The following is a 15,372-nucleotide window of genomic DNA, read 5'->3' on the forward strand; positions in this document are numbered from 1 at the left end:
GAAGAGAGCTCACAAAGCATGCAAAGATTACTATAAAAGAAAAACTTAAGAAATTTTCCCTGATCAGACATGAGCAATAATGGGACAAAGAATAAGAGAGAATTTTCTTGCAGTGGAATCGGAGGTCTTTTTTCATTAGGGTGACCTGCATTTAAGCCTTCCTTCACGTTCAGCACAATTTCAACAAGTTCCTGTCGAAGGCAAAGGCCTGAGGGGAAAGACGGGAATCCTCTACCTCTGCTGCTTCAAGAAAACCCAACAGGTGAGCCAAGTCAGGGCAGAGGGCTGCCTCCTTCACAGCAACTCACCATCTGATCAGCTTAGAGATAAGGCTAAACTCTGTTCTCTGGTGCAAGCCTATCATGAAAGGTGATGCTAAAATTTTTAAAGGGGGGAAAAAAGCAAGTGGGTGACTTGTCAGCAGCTTCCCAGAAAAAGAGAATGATTTAGAGGCACAGAAACTGAAAGAAGCAGATTGACTCCTCCATCCCAGAGCCTGAGGTAATGGAGTTGAAGAGAGCTCACAAAGCATGCAAAGATTACTATAAAAGAAAAACTTAAGAAATTTTCCCTGATCAGACATGAGCAATAATGGGACAAAGAATAAGAGAGAATTTTCTTGCAGTGGAATCGGAGGTCTTTTTTCATTAGGGTGACCTGCATTTAAGCCTTCCTTCACGTTCAGCACAATTTCAACAAGTTCCTGTCGAAGGCAAAGGCCTGAGGGGAAAGACGGGAATCCTCTACCTCTGCTGCTTCAAGAAAACCCAACATTTTCATGTAGTGCAGCTCTGCTTTACAAGGGCTTTGTGTAAACGAACAGCAGGGCTCAGTTTCTTAGTAACTGTAGATCAGGGATACTGAGCTTACCTTTCCTTCTTGTTTTCAGCTTCACAAATTCACTTTGGGCTCTGAGTATTTGGCTGGACTCTCTCCAACTCATCCCTCCCCACCAGGATAAAGGAGCTGCAGGCCAAATCTTGCTCACGGAGCACCTGTGACTTCCATATGTTTGAATAGGTGTAGCTATATAATAACGGCTTTTCTGGGAAATGTACAGTAGGTCCCAGGTCCCTCTCTCTTATACTGGATACCCAGAAGCAGCAGGCCTGTTACACAAGAAAAGGCCGGGTTATACAAACCATTTTCCATTTTTAAAGAGACTCATTCAGCTTAAGGTGCTCGCTCAGGTAGCAAGTCTGGATGGGCAGACCTGCTCTCTCCAGTCAAGCTCCTGATAAACATAGATACACGTCTCTTTTAGACCAGGGAGAGATGATGGAAAATAGTCTTTTTCTTTTTTTTCAGAAAAAGGCTGAAATTTTATTATTCACAGAAAGTCAAGACCTTTATGAAAAAAAAAAATTTAGTCTGAATTCACAGAGAATGAGAGTTCTACAGCTTTTTATCTACAACTTTCTGGAGATCAGGTTATGGAATTATACAGCAGGGTATAATTCTCTATCCCATTCCACAGAGTTTAGGAAACTCTACAGATAGGTTTTCTCTTTCTATTGAGCTCCATAGAATTTTCTATAAGGTCAATTTTTTCACACTTTTTCCCATCTAGATAATTCCCTGTCACTGCCTTGCATGGAGATAATGCACATCTTCTAGACATCAATCAGACATCTCAGTAAACATACCACATGTCCACATTAAAAGAAAAAGAAGCCCTGGACAAGCTGACCCACTTGTCCCAATCCTGTAAACAACACAGAGGGATCATTAGAAGCTACTCTTAAAGTTACCGTAAACATCCAGATTGGTCCTGGAGAGGCACATGGGAACAAAATGGTTTGGAGAAAAAAGCAATAAGCCACCCAAATCTTCTCCCACAAAGGAACATACCCGACCATTTTTGTTTCCCTGAAGGCTTTTTAAAAAAGAAATAAGAAAAGGTTAACACTTACTCATTTGTCATCTGCTGGGGTGCTCTTGGCACTTGCCCCTCCTCCCTGTTCTGATTAGTGAGATTTCCTAGGCCTTGCTCCAAGGCTAGACCCAAACCAGTTCAGGACAATGACCTAGCACTGGCCCTCCTGCCCAGGGGAGGTTAGCATCTGAACATGTAAACATTTTTAAAGAGATATTGAAAGGTCATCATTCGGGACAAGAGCTACCTCCTTAGAGAGATGTAAGCAAGCCCAAGCAAATGGGTAAAAAAAGGTGGTCACAAAAACTTTTATCTCCTACCTACACCAAATCATCAGTCTTATTTAAATACCCCAAAGGTCTTTCCTTTAGAGGTGCAACGGAGAGGGAAGACAGATCCACCTGAGGTGGACTCGGCTGGAAAGACCTGGGCGTTCACAGAGGAGACCCTCTTCATGCAGCTGCCCGTCTAAGGGGGAGAAAGCTGAGTGGGGTAAAGTTCTACCTGAGAGTCCCATTCGTACTTTCCATAATTCCTGGACATCCTCTGCTTTGCTTGCCAGGAGCTGTCTGAACTCTGACACTTGATGACACTACTTCAGTCGTATTTTGTTCTCCTCAGACATTCTTCCCTGCAAATACGCTGGGACTAAACCTGAATCAGGAAAGGAGGATGTGTCACTCTCCTGTCATCCAAAAAATACACCGAGCCTGAAGAGAGGAGGCAAAGAAGAGACAAATGTATCATGAATTAAACAGTGTAGATATGAGTCAGAGTAAGTGAGAAAGAGTTGCCCCTGGGACAGTATGGCAGTGTCCAGGCAAATTCCTTCCTCCAGCTCACCAGATCTAGCATCTGATCTAAACCCATGCTTTGCTGATGCTTCCTCACAAGAGGTATTGCAATTAAAACTCAGCACTTGGATAATCTCTGCTGGTTCTGTTTGGTCCTCTGGCAAAATCGACAGCCTTGTATAATTTTTACTTTTGCTTTTGTCCCTGTTTATTTTCTGGTGAGAGCTTAAAAGAAGACAATTTCTTCAATTTCCTTTCAACTCCCCCCCCCCCTCAAAAGGAGGTCTGTAGAAACATGGCGAGGAATTGCAAGAGACCAAATTCCCCCTAAGTCAATGAACTGTATTTTTTTAACAAAAAAAATATAGAACCCGTACAAATAGGGAAAACTCCTGAAATTAGCTTTCTCCACTCCTAACAAAGAGATGCGAGGGAAAAACAAACAGACCAAGTACTGAGCACTATTTACATTGCTTGGGGGTAGGGAAACAAAAGAAGAAAATATAGGCAGGAAGAAGAAATAAATAGGAGGAAAAAACTTCCTCTCACCCCTTTTCCTTCAGCTACATTTGGCACTGCAGAAGGAGTGGCAGAAATGGGAAAAGTGCAGTATTTCTGTTAAGTGATGACTGGAGTACAGGCCTTTCCCACCGCTAACTGCTTTGTTAGGAACACTTACCCAGCAATATAAAAAGGTTAAAAAAAACCCCAAAAACCGAAAACTCCAATGTAAACTGGATTATCTGTGATCTCATAGCTGTACACGCTGTTCCTGGATCAGCTGCCTACTCTCTGGGTCTCCCCATACTGCTGGCAAGGGAAAAGACAGAAGGATACAGCAGCAGCACCAAGACGGACATGTTCTCAAGCCCCCCCTACAAGAGTCAGCTTTTTATGACTATCTCTGTAGCTGAAAATGTCCTTTCCACTGGCATCCAGTGCCCAATGCCAAAAAAGACGCACCGCTCTTGCCAGCTCCTGGGAAGGTGGAAATGTCAAAGAGAGAAACAAACACGTGAAAGGTTAGAAAGAGACCAAAGTGTGAACATCTGAGAGCGGGGTGCGATGCGTGTCTGCATCCGTCCTTCCTCGCCGCGGCGGAGCCGTGCCCGCAGAGCCACACCATCTGTCCTGCAGCACTGCCCCTGCCCACGGAGCAGTGGTTTGCATCCACCCAGCCTGCAATTTCACATCAAGGTGCTATCGAGGATCTGGTTACACAGAGGAACCTTTCAAACTCGGGACGGGCTGTATTGAATACAGCCTTATCCTCTGCATCAGCCACAACCACAATACTAGTGCAATCTGTTATTTGTAAAGCCATTATCTTCATTTTAACCCAGTTTATATTCATATATTCTATCCAAGGGTCCACACAGCAACACCCATTCTGCCGCGATGGATTCTAGCCCCATAGCCGCTCTCTATACCAAGCCTGTCTCATCAGCCATACCCCCAGTACCAGAAGAGTTTGTATCCATAGCCAAGACTTTGTATTAAAAATATTTAGAAATGATTTACCAATCCAGATCTCTCCAAGCACCTCACATGTGTTGCCCACAGCAATGAAAATCAAAAATACGTGTCCATGGCGGAGGGGAAGAAGAGGTCTTCATGTGTCAATCACTTTGAGACTTTGCACTTGTTTAAAAAAATAATTAAATGTCAGGAATGGAAGGTGTGTCTGCTCGGAAGTATGGGGAGCTGGAGAGAAGAATCCCTGTCATTTCATTCCTTGCCACCCCTCTCTTTGTTCAGCAGTGATGAGAACTTCACAGAAAGCATCAGTTGTTTGTTTCTCCCTCTTCCTCATCAAAGGACTGCACCCCAGAGGAGGTGACGTCTGAGACTTTGCGGCTCAGTGCAGCATGTTCCATCTCCTCTCGAGGAGACAGTGATTCCAGGTCCCGGCACACTGCATCATCCTCCTCTGGAGAGGGCTTCTTGTTTAGGAGAGGAGCCTTCTCCAGCCGTGGGTTCCCTTCATCCTCAATGTGGTCCTCCATGTACGTGCTGGACTCAGCCCCACCCCCACCCTGAGCAGTCTGCAGGGGCCACACGTGGACCAGCCCCGTGCTCTGGATGAAGTTCTGCTCCTGCCGCTGTTGCTGCAGCTGTTGCTGCTGGAGAAGGCTGCTCTGAATCAGGATGCTCTCCTGAAGGTTTGTCTGGGACTCATCAAAATTCTGGCCTAAGTAGGAGCCGGTCGCTGGGGAGGCGATGAGGGACTGGTCACTGGTCTCCCAGGCATCAGATGAACCTAAGCAATACATGCCCTGCGAGACGTAGGAATGAGGCCAGCTGTCATACTGCGTCTGGGCCATATGCTCTGCAAGCAAAAGAGGGAAACAACACAGTTAGACACCCTCTCTAGGCCAAGCTGGCTCCTTCAGACAGATAGCTTGGTTGCCTGAGCGTGGCACTGCACTTAGAGGGTAGATAAATGCTTTAGAGGGGAGGAGGGTGAAGAGAAAAGGTAGTTCTAGGCAGTGAGTAGATTAACATGATTATAGCCACAATTGACTGCAAGAGCTGATAGCTTTCCCCACTTGTGCCCGAAAAAGGGCAAAGGAACTGGGCTTTGAAGCTTCCCGGTCAAGATTAGATTCCTTGGACAGCTCCACAAAAATCTGCTAGATCCCAATTCCCAAAATTGAGGCTACCCTGAATAAAACAAAGTAGAGGGAAAGAGAGCAACACAGCAAGAGCAGGAAAGGGGCGTTTCAAGATTAGCAAGAGGCACTGTGGCTCACCTTGGCTCTCCATGAGCTCCTGATAGTTCTCGGAGTAGTTGCCTGCTGGGTTCTCCTGATTTGAGTTTACACTCACATCCTCACCATCCATGGAGGACCAGGCCATGAGAGTTGCCTCAGAAATGGCAAATTGCTCCATCACCCCTGTGCCAAAGGAGACAGGGAGGGGAAGCAGCGACGTGTGAAAGTCTTCACTTCTCACCACCCCCTTTGACCTCACCTCTTGGTCACTCTGCCCCACTCTTGTCCTATCCCAGCAACACCCATCACCCACAGTCAGCCCTCACCCTCTCCACCTCACATTCCATGAGCAATACTCCAACCGTAGTCTTTCATCTCCTCCTGCCACCTGAACCACCCACAGGCCTCCCCCCGCCCCGAGTGTGGTTTTGTTTTTTTTCCAGATTCCTGTACTTTGGTCTCTCAGGGATTCTGCTCTGGGACATCCCAACCATTCCAATCCACGTGCCAAGAAGTTAGCGCTACCTGCAAGGAACCGGGCTTCCTTTTCACCGTCACTCAGGTCTGAGTAGGCATCAGCGTCCTTGCGGGCCGTCTCATGCGTGTGCTGCTGCTGCTGGCTGTTAGCCTTGCCCCAGCCTTGCCATTCAATCATGTGAGCCACCCGGCCTTGGCCCATGGCCGTTGGCTTTGTGACATGGTCCTTCATGCTGCGAGATATCCCTAAGGGGCCAGACATTAGAAAACAAGGAGGGGCTATTACACAGCTCCAGGGTTGTCCGCCATGCTGTTCACCTCTCTTGAAAGTGGAGCTTCTCCCCTCCTTTCCTGACGGGGCTCAGGCCTGAGGGTGGGTGTCTCCCATCTTTCACTGTATCACTCTCCGGGAGAGTTTCTCCATCTTTCCTTGGACCGGCTCTCAGAATGGGGGAAAAAGGAAACCCCAAATACGAAAGACCATTTCCTTCCTTGCCTAGAATCCATTTAGGACAGGGTTGGGCATGAAGGATGAAGCTGGAAGTGAACACACTAAGAAACAGAAAATGGGGTTAAACCCAAGACTGTTTGAGGGGGAGCAACTGAAGATGTCTGAGCTGGGGTGCACAGCAAGAAGCCAACAGGAGTAAGACAAATCTGTTCTTTGATAGGGCAACAACTAAGAGATTTCTGCATCTAGAACCACGGTGACGGAGACTCCTCTAAGGCCTCAAAAAGGCAAGAGTCAGAAAGGAGCAACAGAAGGGGAGAGCAACAGAGGGATATGGGAAGAGGCACAAAGGCCTATGGAGAGGAACTGCCAAGGATAAACGCAAATTTTGAGGACCTCACCAGAGAAAGATGATTTAGCCAAAGCCCCAATCCCATAAGCATTGGAGTTGCGTTTCAGCTTGGGAAGGATGGAGGTCGTGTCTTCCATGGAGAGCTGAAAAGAGAGAGAGCATGAAGAAATGATATACAGAAAGGGGAAAAGGAAGTGAATTAAAGTGAGAAATCAGTTTAAGGATTCCAGAAGGTACGGGGAAGATGAGGAGCAGAAGCAAGCAACAAGAAAAAGAACAAAAGAAGGGGAGGAAAAATGAGAGGGTATTTAACCAGGACTGGATATTGCATAGTTTTGGGACTGAGCATGGCAAGGTCAGTGGGAGAGGCAGAAGCAGGCTGTGAGAAGCCCCCCTTTGGCTGCTGCCAGTCCTCCATAGACATGCTGCACTGTTCCCAACTCTTTGTTAGAGATGCAGGACATGGCTGATGGACAATTCAGGGAGCTGACAGTGGGGAGCTGACAATGTGATAGGCAAGACACAGTAATGCATCATACTACAGATACTAATTTTTATATGATACTTTTGGTTTTCACTGTATCAGTGATGCACCCTCTTTCAAGCACCTACAACTACCTCTAAAGAAATGAGGTCTACAGTTCTGCTTAATTCCCTTTACTCTATGTTCATCCTCAGTCCCTGAATAACAAGGACAAGAAAGTACTGGGACAGGCAGCAGTCACAAACATCATCATAAAACACAGTCCCTCAAGATGAACTCATCAGGCTTCTTCAGAGATGCCAGGCATTGCATACGAGGCTTAATTTTTACAAGGGCTAAACAAGCATTGCTTCTGCTCTTCATTTCAACCTCTCTGAAAATCAAGCCCAGCATGTTTCAAACACAAAGGTACTCAAAAGCAGTGACCATGACACTGAAAATTTTAAATCCTGACACGAAGCAAGCATTTGGTCACAGACACAAATCTCATGAAACGTCAGAGGAGCAATAACTAGACAAATAGTTGGAGGCAAAGGAAGGCATTGTAAAGATGCTGAACGGCGTATAATCCCAGTCACTTCTGAAAACATGAGAGGTGAATTTCTCTGGAAATTGAGTGGAAACGCAGCGGCGAAGGTGTCCTGTAGCTTTGGAGCCAGGAATGTCTGTGTGTAACATGCAAAGTGCAGAAATCAGAAAGCAGGGGGAAGAACGGTTAAAAAGTGAAAGGTGTAGCTGGGAACGCAGCCCTTGTTCTGCGACGACTTTTCTTTGGTGATGAAGCTGGTTGAAGAATATCCAGCTGTGCCCCCACTGGTCATTCTTGCCTGGGTGCTGCTCTTCAGTATCCACCCGTTTGTTTCAAGACAGCCTGGGGGCTCTGCAGTGAGACATCTCATGGAAAATGTTCCAGAAAAGAAAGTGAACTGCAGAAGGTCTCTACCACAAGGTCTCTACCACAAGGTCTCTACCACTACGAGGCTGGAGAGCTATGACATGAAGGCAGGAATGAATGGGAAGGGGAGGAAATTCATGAGCCAGCTTTGATACCAAAGAAGAATTACAGGGAGAAAGAGCTGCATTAGGAAAGAGCTCTATGGAGTCAGAATGGGTTGGAAAAGGGGGAACTGCACATAAGCACTGTCTTTGAGGAAACATGACTTTGTGTACCTTTATTTGAGCTAGACAGAAGTGCAGTGAGGGAAAACCTGCCAAATTTCTTCTAGAGAGTGGCTGCATGCACCATAATTTTCCTGCACAACAGGCAAAAGATCCCAAGCACTAAGTGCCACAAGAAAAGAGATGTCAGTAGGGTGAGGGTTAGTTGTGCTTTCAAACCACAGAGAACCAGAAAATGACCAATGTTTAAAAGTTTTGAAAGTATCTGGAATTTGAAAATGCTTACAATACCAAAAATGCAGCTATAAGCAGCTGCCTTTCCAAGAATAAAAAAACCAACACAACATCAACACTAATTTATGTCATGTTTTTTTAAGCCTCCAGAGCAGAAAAAATAATTTGGTAGCACTAATACGCATTATTCCCCTTTCTGCATGCTGTTTTTGCATTAGTGAAAAAGAAAAAAATAAAATCATATTTTTTCATGGCATCTTTTCACATGTTATTAAAATGCTTGCTTGCTTCTTCTTCCACTTGTTAACTGAAGTTAACTGGTGCTGACCATCTCCCCCAGGGGACATTAAGAATTCTTTTACTTTCTGTATGCAACCGCAAATGAGGGATATATTTCTCCCAAACTCCTGGAGAAGATCAAATGATGCTCTAATCAAAGACTACCGTGGACAGACAGCTTTTTCATCTAGCAGTGCCCAAAAATCCCAAAAAGAGAACATATGAAATGACATACATTTGTCCCAAAGAGGACAGGTGGTGGACAGGACAGCCACCTGCAGATCTAAATACCTGCCAGACAGCAAAAGACCCAGAGGTAAACAAAAATTCATCACCATCCTCTGAATCTTAGACAATTCCCAGAATTTCAGTGGCACTAAAGATATTCAGTCATTTCCATTCTGGTCTCCATTGTATCCAGTGACAGACAAGTCCTGGTCTTCCTATGACTAGAAATGTGAACAGCGGTTTGACGCATACTCACGTTGATACCATCCCAGGAGAAATCTGTCCGTGTTTGCTAAAGAAAGGAAAGAAGGGCATCGCGTTAGTGTAACACACAAGTTGCAAACAACCATCCATGCATCTCTCTAGCATTTTGCCATAATCAACAGCCAGCACTTTATCTGGTGTGTTATAAAAACACTTGTGTCCTTCAAGCTGGCTTCGTCCCCTGCTGTTGATTACGGTGTCTGTAGGTACCACGGTGTTCGAAGGTACAATAGCAAACTGGATGAGAGAAAGAGTAAGAGAGAGAAAAGCAAACACCTTTTCATAAGGCTCCCCTTCAAACGGCTCTTGGTTGCTAAATGCTGCAATGCTGGCACCCCTGCGTGGGAGCTGCATCGCTTTGAGGCTAACACAAGGAGGAGCTACAGTACCTACGTATTTTGAGTAGAATACAGCAAGTTACAGACTTATTTTCTTCTTGTAGTTTTTCAGTTTGTCCATTCTGACCCACTTTCCCCTTACACACTACGTCCATTGCCCACATCAGCCACTACAATCACCAATTACCCTGCATTTCCTCCAGCTGGGAGAACTCACAACACAACATCTTGGGTTTGGGATGTGGGCGCTCGGGAAAATTTAGATCAACCAGTTACACCTATGGTATCTATTGACATAAATCAGAATGTTCACTGAGGTATAGTTTATGCTCATTGACTTTTAGATCTGCATTTGATTTAACTGAATTTTCCACACAAGGTTGGGCCCCACAATTTCTGCCAGGATTCTGCGACACTCAAAGTTTCTTGGAGTTACATTCCAAGCCAGCAAGGTATATGAAGGAAATAAAAACACCTACACATTAGCACTTTGGAAGGTTTTGCAAATTGTACGTTATTTGTTAATGTCATTTGTGAACGTTATTTGTGATTTCTCAAATATTATGTGTTTAAAATAGCTTTGACCTTTTTATTAGTCATGACTGCATACACTGAACCTTACAGAGCTGAAAATTCAGGTACGTAAGATTGCAGAAGCTGCAATAATTCAGAACACCAAGTGAACCAGCCCTTGAGATACTGCATGGGAAATCAATTGCCAGCGAGTTACTAGTAAACGCATCCCTAAAAATCAAAATGGAGACAAATGTGATTCTTCAAAATATTTTATGGCTGCACTGAAGAAGCTGGGACATAGTGTTGGACATTTCAATGAATTCATTACTCAAGGAATGCAGACCTACAGGCTTGTCAGAACTGCCACAGAGTTATCCATGTTCTGTTCCACTTCAGCCACAAGTGGTTAAAGGCACTTTCATTTGCAAATTCTTATTCACCATGGATATTCTGAAAGGAGTGACTCAACCCTATTCAGTGCAATCCAAACTAAAAAGATATGAAAGCCCAACCCTCAGGTGCACACCAACACTCTTGCCCTCTCCCAGACTGATGCCCCAGTGAGGCAAAACACCCATTTCTGAACTCAGAAAGCATCAAAATTTTCTGATCCCCCTGGGTAAGAAAGCCTGGGACAGGCACTCACCTCAGTGGAAGGTCGATGGAAGCTGCTGCCATGCAGTGAGCTGGTGCTGTCCATGTTGATTTGGTCCACATCTTTCAGCCCCTTCCAGTCTACTGCAATCACCTCGTTTCCTGTGGGAACACATCTAGTCAGGCTTCTGGATGCCACTACAACTTGTTCCAGCAGTCTTAAGCCAAGTCAGCTCAGCATACAGGAGAATCACTGAGTGTAAGGCCACAATAGCCTCAAATGAGACCTTCCTATTTTAATCAGACCACCTGTACATCATCAACAATTACATTTCACACAGGTATCTCCATGTGAAGACCAGTCATTTATGTTTTTCTCAAGCATAATGTATGCTTGGCTAAAGCACAGCTCCCCAGAAGAAAAAGCATCTAGTCATGATGTGTGACAGAAAGAACCAATTCTTTTGATATCCTGCTCCAGTATTAAACCATCATCACTTAAGAAGTCATTTCTCTTTTCTCATTTGAATTGGTCTGACATCAGCTTAGAGCTGCTGGTGCCCTTGCTTTGCTGTTCTCAGCAAGATTAAGACCCTTTTAACACCTGCCATTACATTTCAGGAAAGTTATTCACACACTTGCTTTTCTACTTGACACACTAAACAGACTGAGATCTTTAGGTTTCTTACTGTATTCTTCCAGCCTCCTTAATAAATCTGTGTCTCTTTTTAAAAGGCATCTCAAATTTTCCTGGTCTTCAGAACGTGGACATAAAAGCATACACAGTAATGCAGGACTGCTCTCATCCATTCTGCTAATAAAGTTAAAACTTACTTGCTGCTCCTCATCACATTAACCCTTTGTGCCCTAACCTTGCAGTAGATTCTCACACTCAGCTGCCTGTTCACTCAGATCCCTATGCACTCTGCACAGCTTCCCAGGGTTTTGAATGGGATCGCCCGTTCAAAAGTAGAGTCTGTGCCCTTTGATTTCAGATGTATTTTAATACCACTTAAAGGGTCAAGAAAAATTAAATATTAACACATAAAATAGAAATTATAAAACTGAATGAATAAAGATAAAAAATAAAATTGTTCCATAAAATGAAATTGTAATTAAAGTGAAACTAAATGCAAAGTGGCACACTTTAAATAGTCAACCCAAGTAACCGGGACTGCACTGTGTGGGTGCTCTGTCCAGTTTTCAATTTACTATGCCTTCACCCTTTGTGCCAACCTCAAAATCTGTTAAAAGTTATTTGCTCCCATGTCATGAAGGAAAGGTTGTATTCTGTTTAAACTCAAGCCTTTCGGAACGTGGCAAGAAATATAACTCTCCAAATGATCATCTATTCCTGGGATAAATTCAGCAATCTCTAGTCTATTTGGTAGTCTAGTTCATGCCACTGAATGTGAATTGTTCTATTTTCATTAGCTTTTAGCTTTTTATTTACTCCTATAGCAAATTTCTCCTCCACAGACATATGCAAACCCCCTTGCTCGTGCTGGCAGCTCTGGCATGTTTACACCAGTTCATCACTGCCCTTCTCCAGTAGAAATGGGATGCTCTGCTCCAGCCTACCCAGGCCTGCAGGAGGGACCTAGGCACTCACGGGTGGGAAACCTGAGGTACTCATCAGTGAGAATCAAAATGAAAAAAGAGTAATTTGGTCCCTTAAAAGGGCTAAACATGGCGGGATGAGAACCAGCAGAAAGCAAATGCTATTTTGACTTGGTGTCCACTGCACCATCACATCTCGTAATTTTCTGCTGTGCAAGAAGATCTCTCTTCCTGAGAGAACCAAGGCGTATTTTCCCCTTCACACACAGGTATGTTTCTGTTCATCAGGAAAATTAGAACAAAGTGCTTTAATAGCATCCCCTATATGCCTCTGACGAGGCTGAGTAAAGTTGCTGTTCCCCGAGTTGTAGATTCCTGCAACTCGGGGAACTTAAATGAAAAAAAGGAGGTTCCTGTACTACACGCTACAAAGGTGAGCAAAGGGGTCAGACACAGCCAGACTTCAGGAGGTGGCAGGACATGGCTACGACGAGCAATGACAATGACCACTTTTCAAGGTTGTGATCTTCTTGGCTGATTTTCTTGATACGCACATGCATACATTCGGCCTTACTGCGCTCAATTATTTATTTCTAATTGTGATTGCTACTAACCACGATTAGTTCATGTGCTATGAGCGTAGAGCTGAATTTGTGTTAAATTCAGATCAGATCCCTTCTGCAGGCACCCCCCACTGCAGGGAGTAATGTTAGGTTGTGTGATGAAAGCTCATCTGCACACCCACAAAGGAGCATAGGGAGATGATGACAGGAAAGGGAACCCTAACAGCCCTGCCAGGCTGCTCCCAGGCTCCCATCCCAGGAGACATCAGCCTACCAAGGACCCATCTCCATAAGCCCCGAGGAGCACAGTCGCACAAGGGCAGATGGGAACCCAAATTATGGACTCACAAGAAGGGAAAACCTCTCTGAGCCCCTCCCAGGACTCTTCCAGGAGAGCCTCAGCCCCAGGGTACAGGGAAGAGCCCATCAAGATCAGTCAGGGGGAGAGGCTTCCAAAAGCAGCTTCATAACTGAGGGGGGTGGTTTCTGCCTAGGGCTATGGGACCATTATGGGATGCAGGAGAAGATAATTTGGGGTTTGCACTAGATTTATGTGATGCTTAGGGGAAGAAGAAACAGCAGGGAAAGGGAGGGATCTAGAAACAAATACGAGAAAACAGATAAAGGGATAAAATGGGCTGGTAGCATGTCAAGAAGTCGTTGATCAGTATGGTTGTCTGGCCATGCCCTGCTCTTATTGTGTGCAGCCTGTCCTGTCTTCTTGTTAAATTCAATTTCTAACTGTTTTCTGGCATGAAAGATGCCCTATTCTGGGTGCATGTGTTTCATGATGGAGGTCCAAGTGCCAGGAACTGGAGACACCAGAATGAGTGAAATCAAAGTGAAGGTTTCCACAATTTCTTTCTGTTTTGCTTCACAGAGTCATGGCAGACTGCACTACCACCTATCAAACTGGCCATCTTGAGCTCAGTACAGAGAGAGAGAGAGAGGTTTAGGGGGTGCTTGGGTTCAGGCAAGAGGGCCAAGGCCTTAGCAAGCCAGCTCATGGGTTGCTCATTCCCAGTGTGGCTGAAGACCTCTTAGATTTGGGGTCCAAGCAAACCTTCTAGGGCTAGAAACATCTCTAGCAAAGGGAAGGAGCAGATAGAATTCTGAAAAGCCCAATTGTCAGTCCCAGGTGCATTAGCTATAAGGTTTGGCTGTGGTTTAGAACTAAATACATTCGTATTCAGTCTCCCTTGAACACCCTTCCCTCCATCTGCAACCCTTCATGCTAGAAGGGGAAGGCTGGGGCATTCCTGCTGCAGAGCTGATCAAGACAGTGATGCTGGAGAGGCAGGAGAGATGCCACCACTGCAGAGCAGAAGGCAAGCTGTACAGAAGCCTTCAGTGCAGATCGCAGTGTCGTACCCGTTTTACCTCCATTTACCCGAGGTCTTTTTCCTGTTTCTGAGGACTCTCAAGGAACTCTCAAGCTGTTTCTGAGCATAGTGCTGTGGCCCTTCTGGAAGTCCAGATAGACATCCTGGCACACGGTGCAAAACAGTCTGCAACCCTGCTCTGCGAATGCCCTGCAAAGACCACCCTAGCCAAAGAGAGAGACCAACCTCGGGGAGCCTGGTGTTCAGCACATGCCACTTGGCAGCCCCAAAGTTTGGCAAATGACACTCAACCTTTGCTCTCAGCTCTGCGAGCCCACTGATGGCTTCCATGAAGTGTTAGACTGTGGAAAGAATTAATATTATTCTGGCAGATGGCGGCATCAAAGGGTTGAAGAACATTAACATCAAACAATTATTTGTCTCAAAGTCCACACCTATTCCATAATAGGAGCCATCAGCCCGCCAAAGATCCATCTTCACATGCCCTGGGGAGCACAGGGGCACACAGAACTAAAGACCTATAAAATTTATTTATTATTGTTTTTCTCCAGTTGCAATAGCTCATCTACCTAGACAAGGGAAGAGAATGAGTAATATGTGATCTTGCATGCACTACAGTCATAAACACTGAGTAACTATTGAAAATCCTTGGTCTAAACTGTTTCATAGGAACTAAGAAATAAATAAATACATTGGGAGAGAATAACTCTTTAATATCTGTTAAATGCTTTTAAATGCAGTAATATCCGCTGAAGAGTTACAACCTCCCACGCTGTGGCTGAAAAGGAAATCTCTGGGTTCTAATTGGCCTTGGGCCCGGGGCAATGTTACTTTCTCTTATTGGAAGTTGGATAAAGGTTAGTGGGTCTTTTTCTCTTCTGCTAGAAATAGCAAGAGCAACATTAATCCACAGACATGAAAGATCAAGTTCTGCTCTGACAGATGGAAGGAACGAAATACGGAAAATCAGAAAGAAGTATGGACAGTGAAGTGAGAAAAGAGAAACTGAAAGCAGTTACATTATATTTTGGTATTGTTTTTATCCAACCTCTTGTCAACCCCTTTCTCCCTTCAATTAGTATGCTTTTTTTCTTTTGTAATAGTACATTTCTTCTACAATATAATTTCTTTTCTCTTATCCAGCTTCCATTCCAGCTTCTGCTAATCTTCATGACTATTGCGTTTG

General features: G+C 44.8%; 1 protein-coding gene across 5 annotated transcripts; it reads right to left on the reverse strand.

The window, feature by feature from the left end:
* Nucleotides 1-1,326: 1,326 nt before the first annotated feature.
* FAM131B (family with sequence similarity 131 member B) lies at nt 1,327-10,999 on the reverse strand. 5 transcript variants are annotated; one of them, XM_014947538.1, is made up of 8 exons: nt 10,773-10,935; nt 9,265-9,300; nt 8,864-8,908; nt 6,984-7,106; nt 6,714-6,807; nt 5,910-6,140; nt 5,424-5,567; nt 1,327-4,999 (listed from the first exon to the last, which is right to left on the reverse strand). In XM_014947538.1, exons 1-8 carry the CDS (start codon nt 10,824-10,826, stop codon nt 4,455-4,457), a joined length of 1,272 nt encoding a protein of 423 aa, XP_014803024.1. In that variant the 5' UTR covers nt 10,827-10,935; the 3' UTR covers nt 1,327-4,454. The 5 variants fall into 5 exon arrangements, with proteins under 5 accessions (XP_014803024.1, XP_014803020.1, XP_014803021.1 ...); XM_014947534.1 differs by lacking the exons at nt 6,984-7,106; nt 8,864-8,908 and having other exon boundaries at nt 5,910-6,116; nt 10,773-10,999; XM_014947535.1 differs by lacking the exons at nt 6,984-7,106; nt 8,864-8,908 and having other exon boundaries at nt 5,910-6,107; nt 10,773-10,997.
* Nucleotides 11,000-15,372: the final 4,373 nt, after the last annotated feature.

The sequence above is a fragment of the Calidris pugnax genome, unplaced genomic scaffold, assembly GCF_001431845.1.
Source record: "Calidris pugnax isolate Ruff unplaced genomic scaffold, ASM143184v1 scaffold175, whole genome shotgun sequence".
NCBI classification, from domain to species: domain Eukaryota; kingdom Metazoa; phylum Chordata; class Aves; order Charadriiformes; family Scolopacidae; genus Calidris; species Calidris pugnax.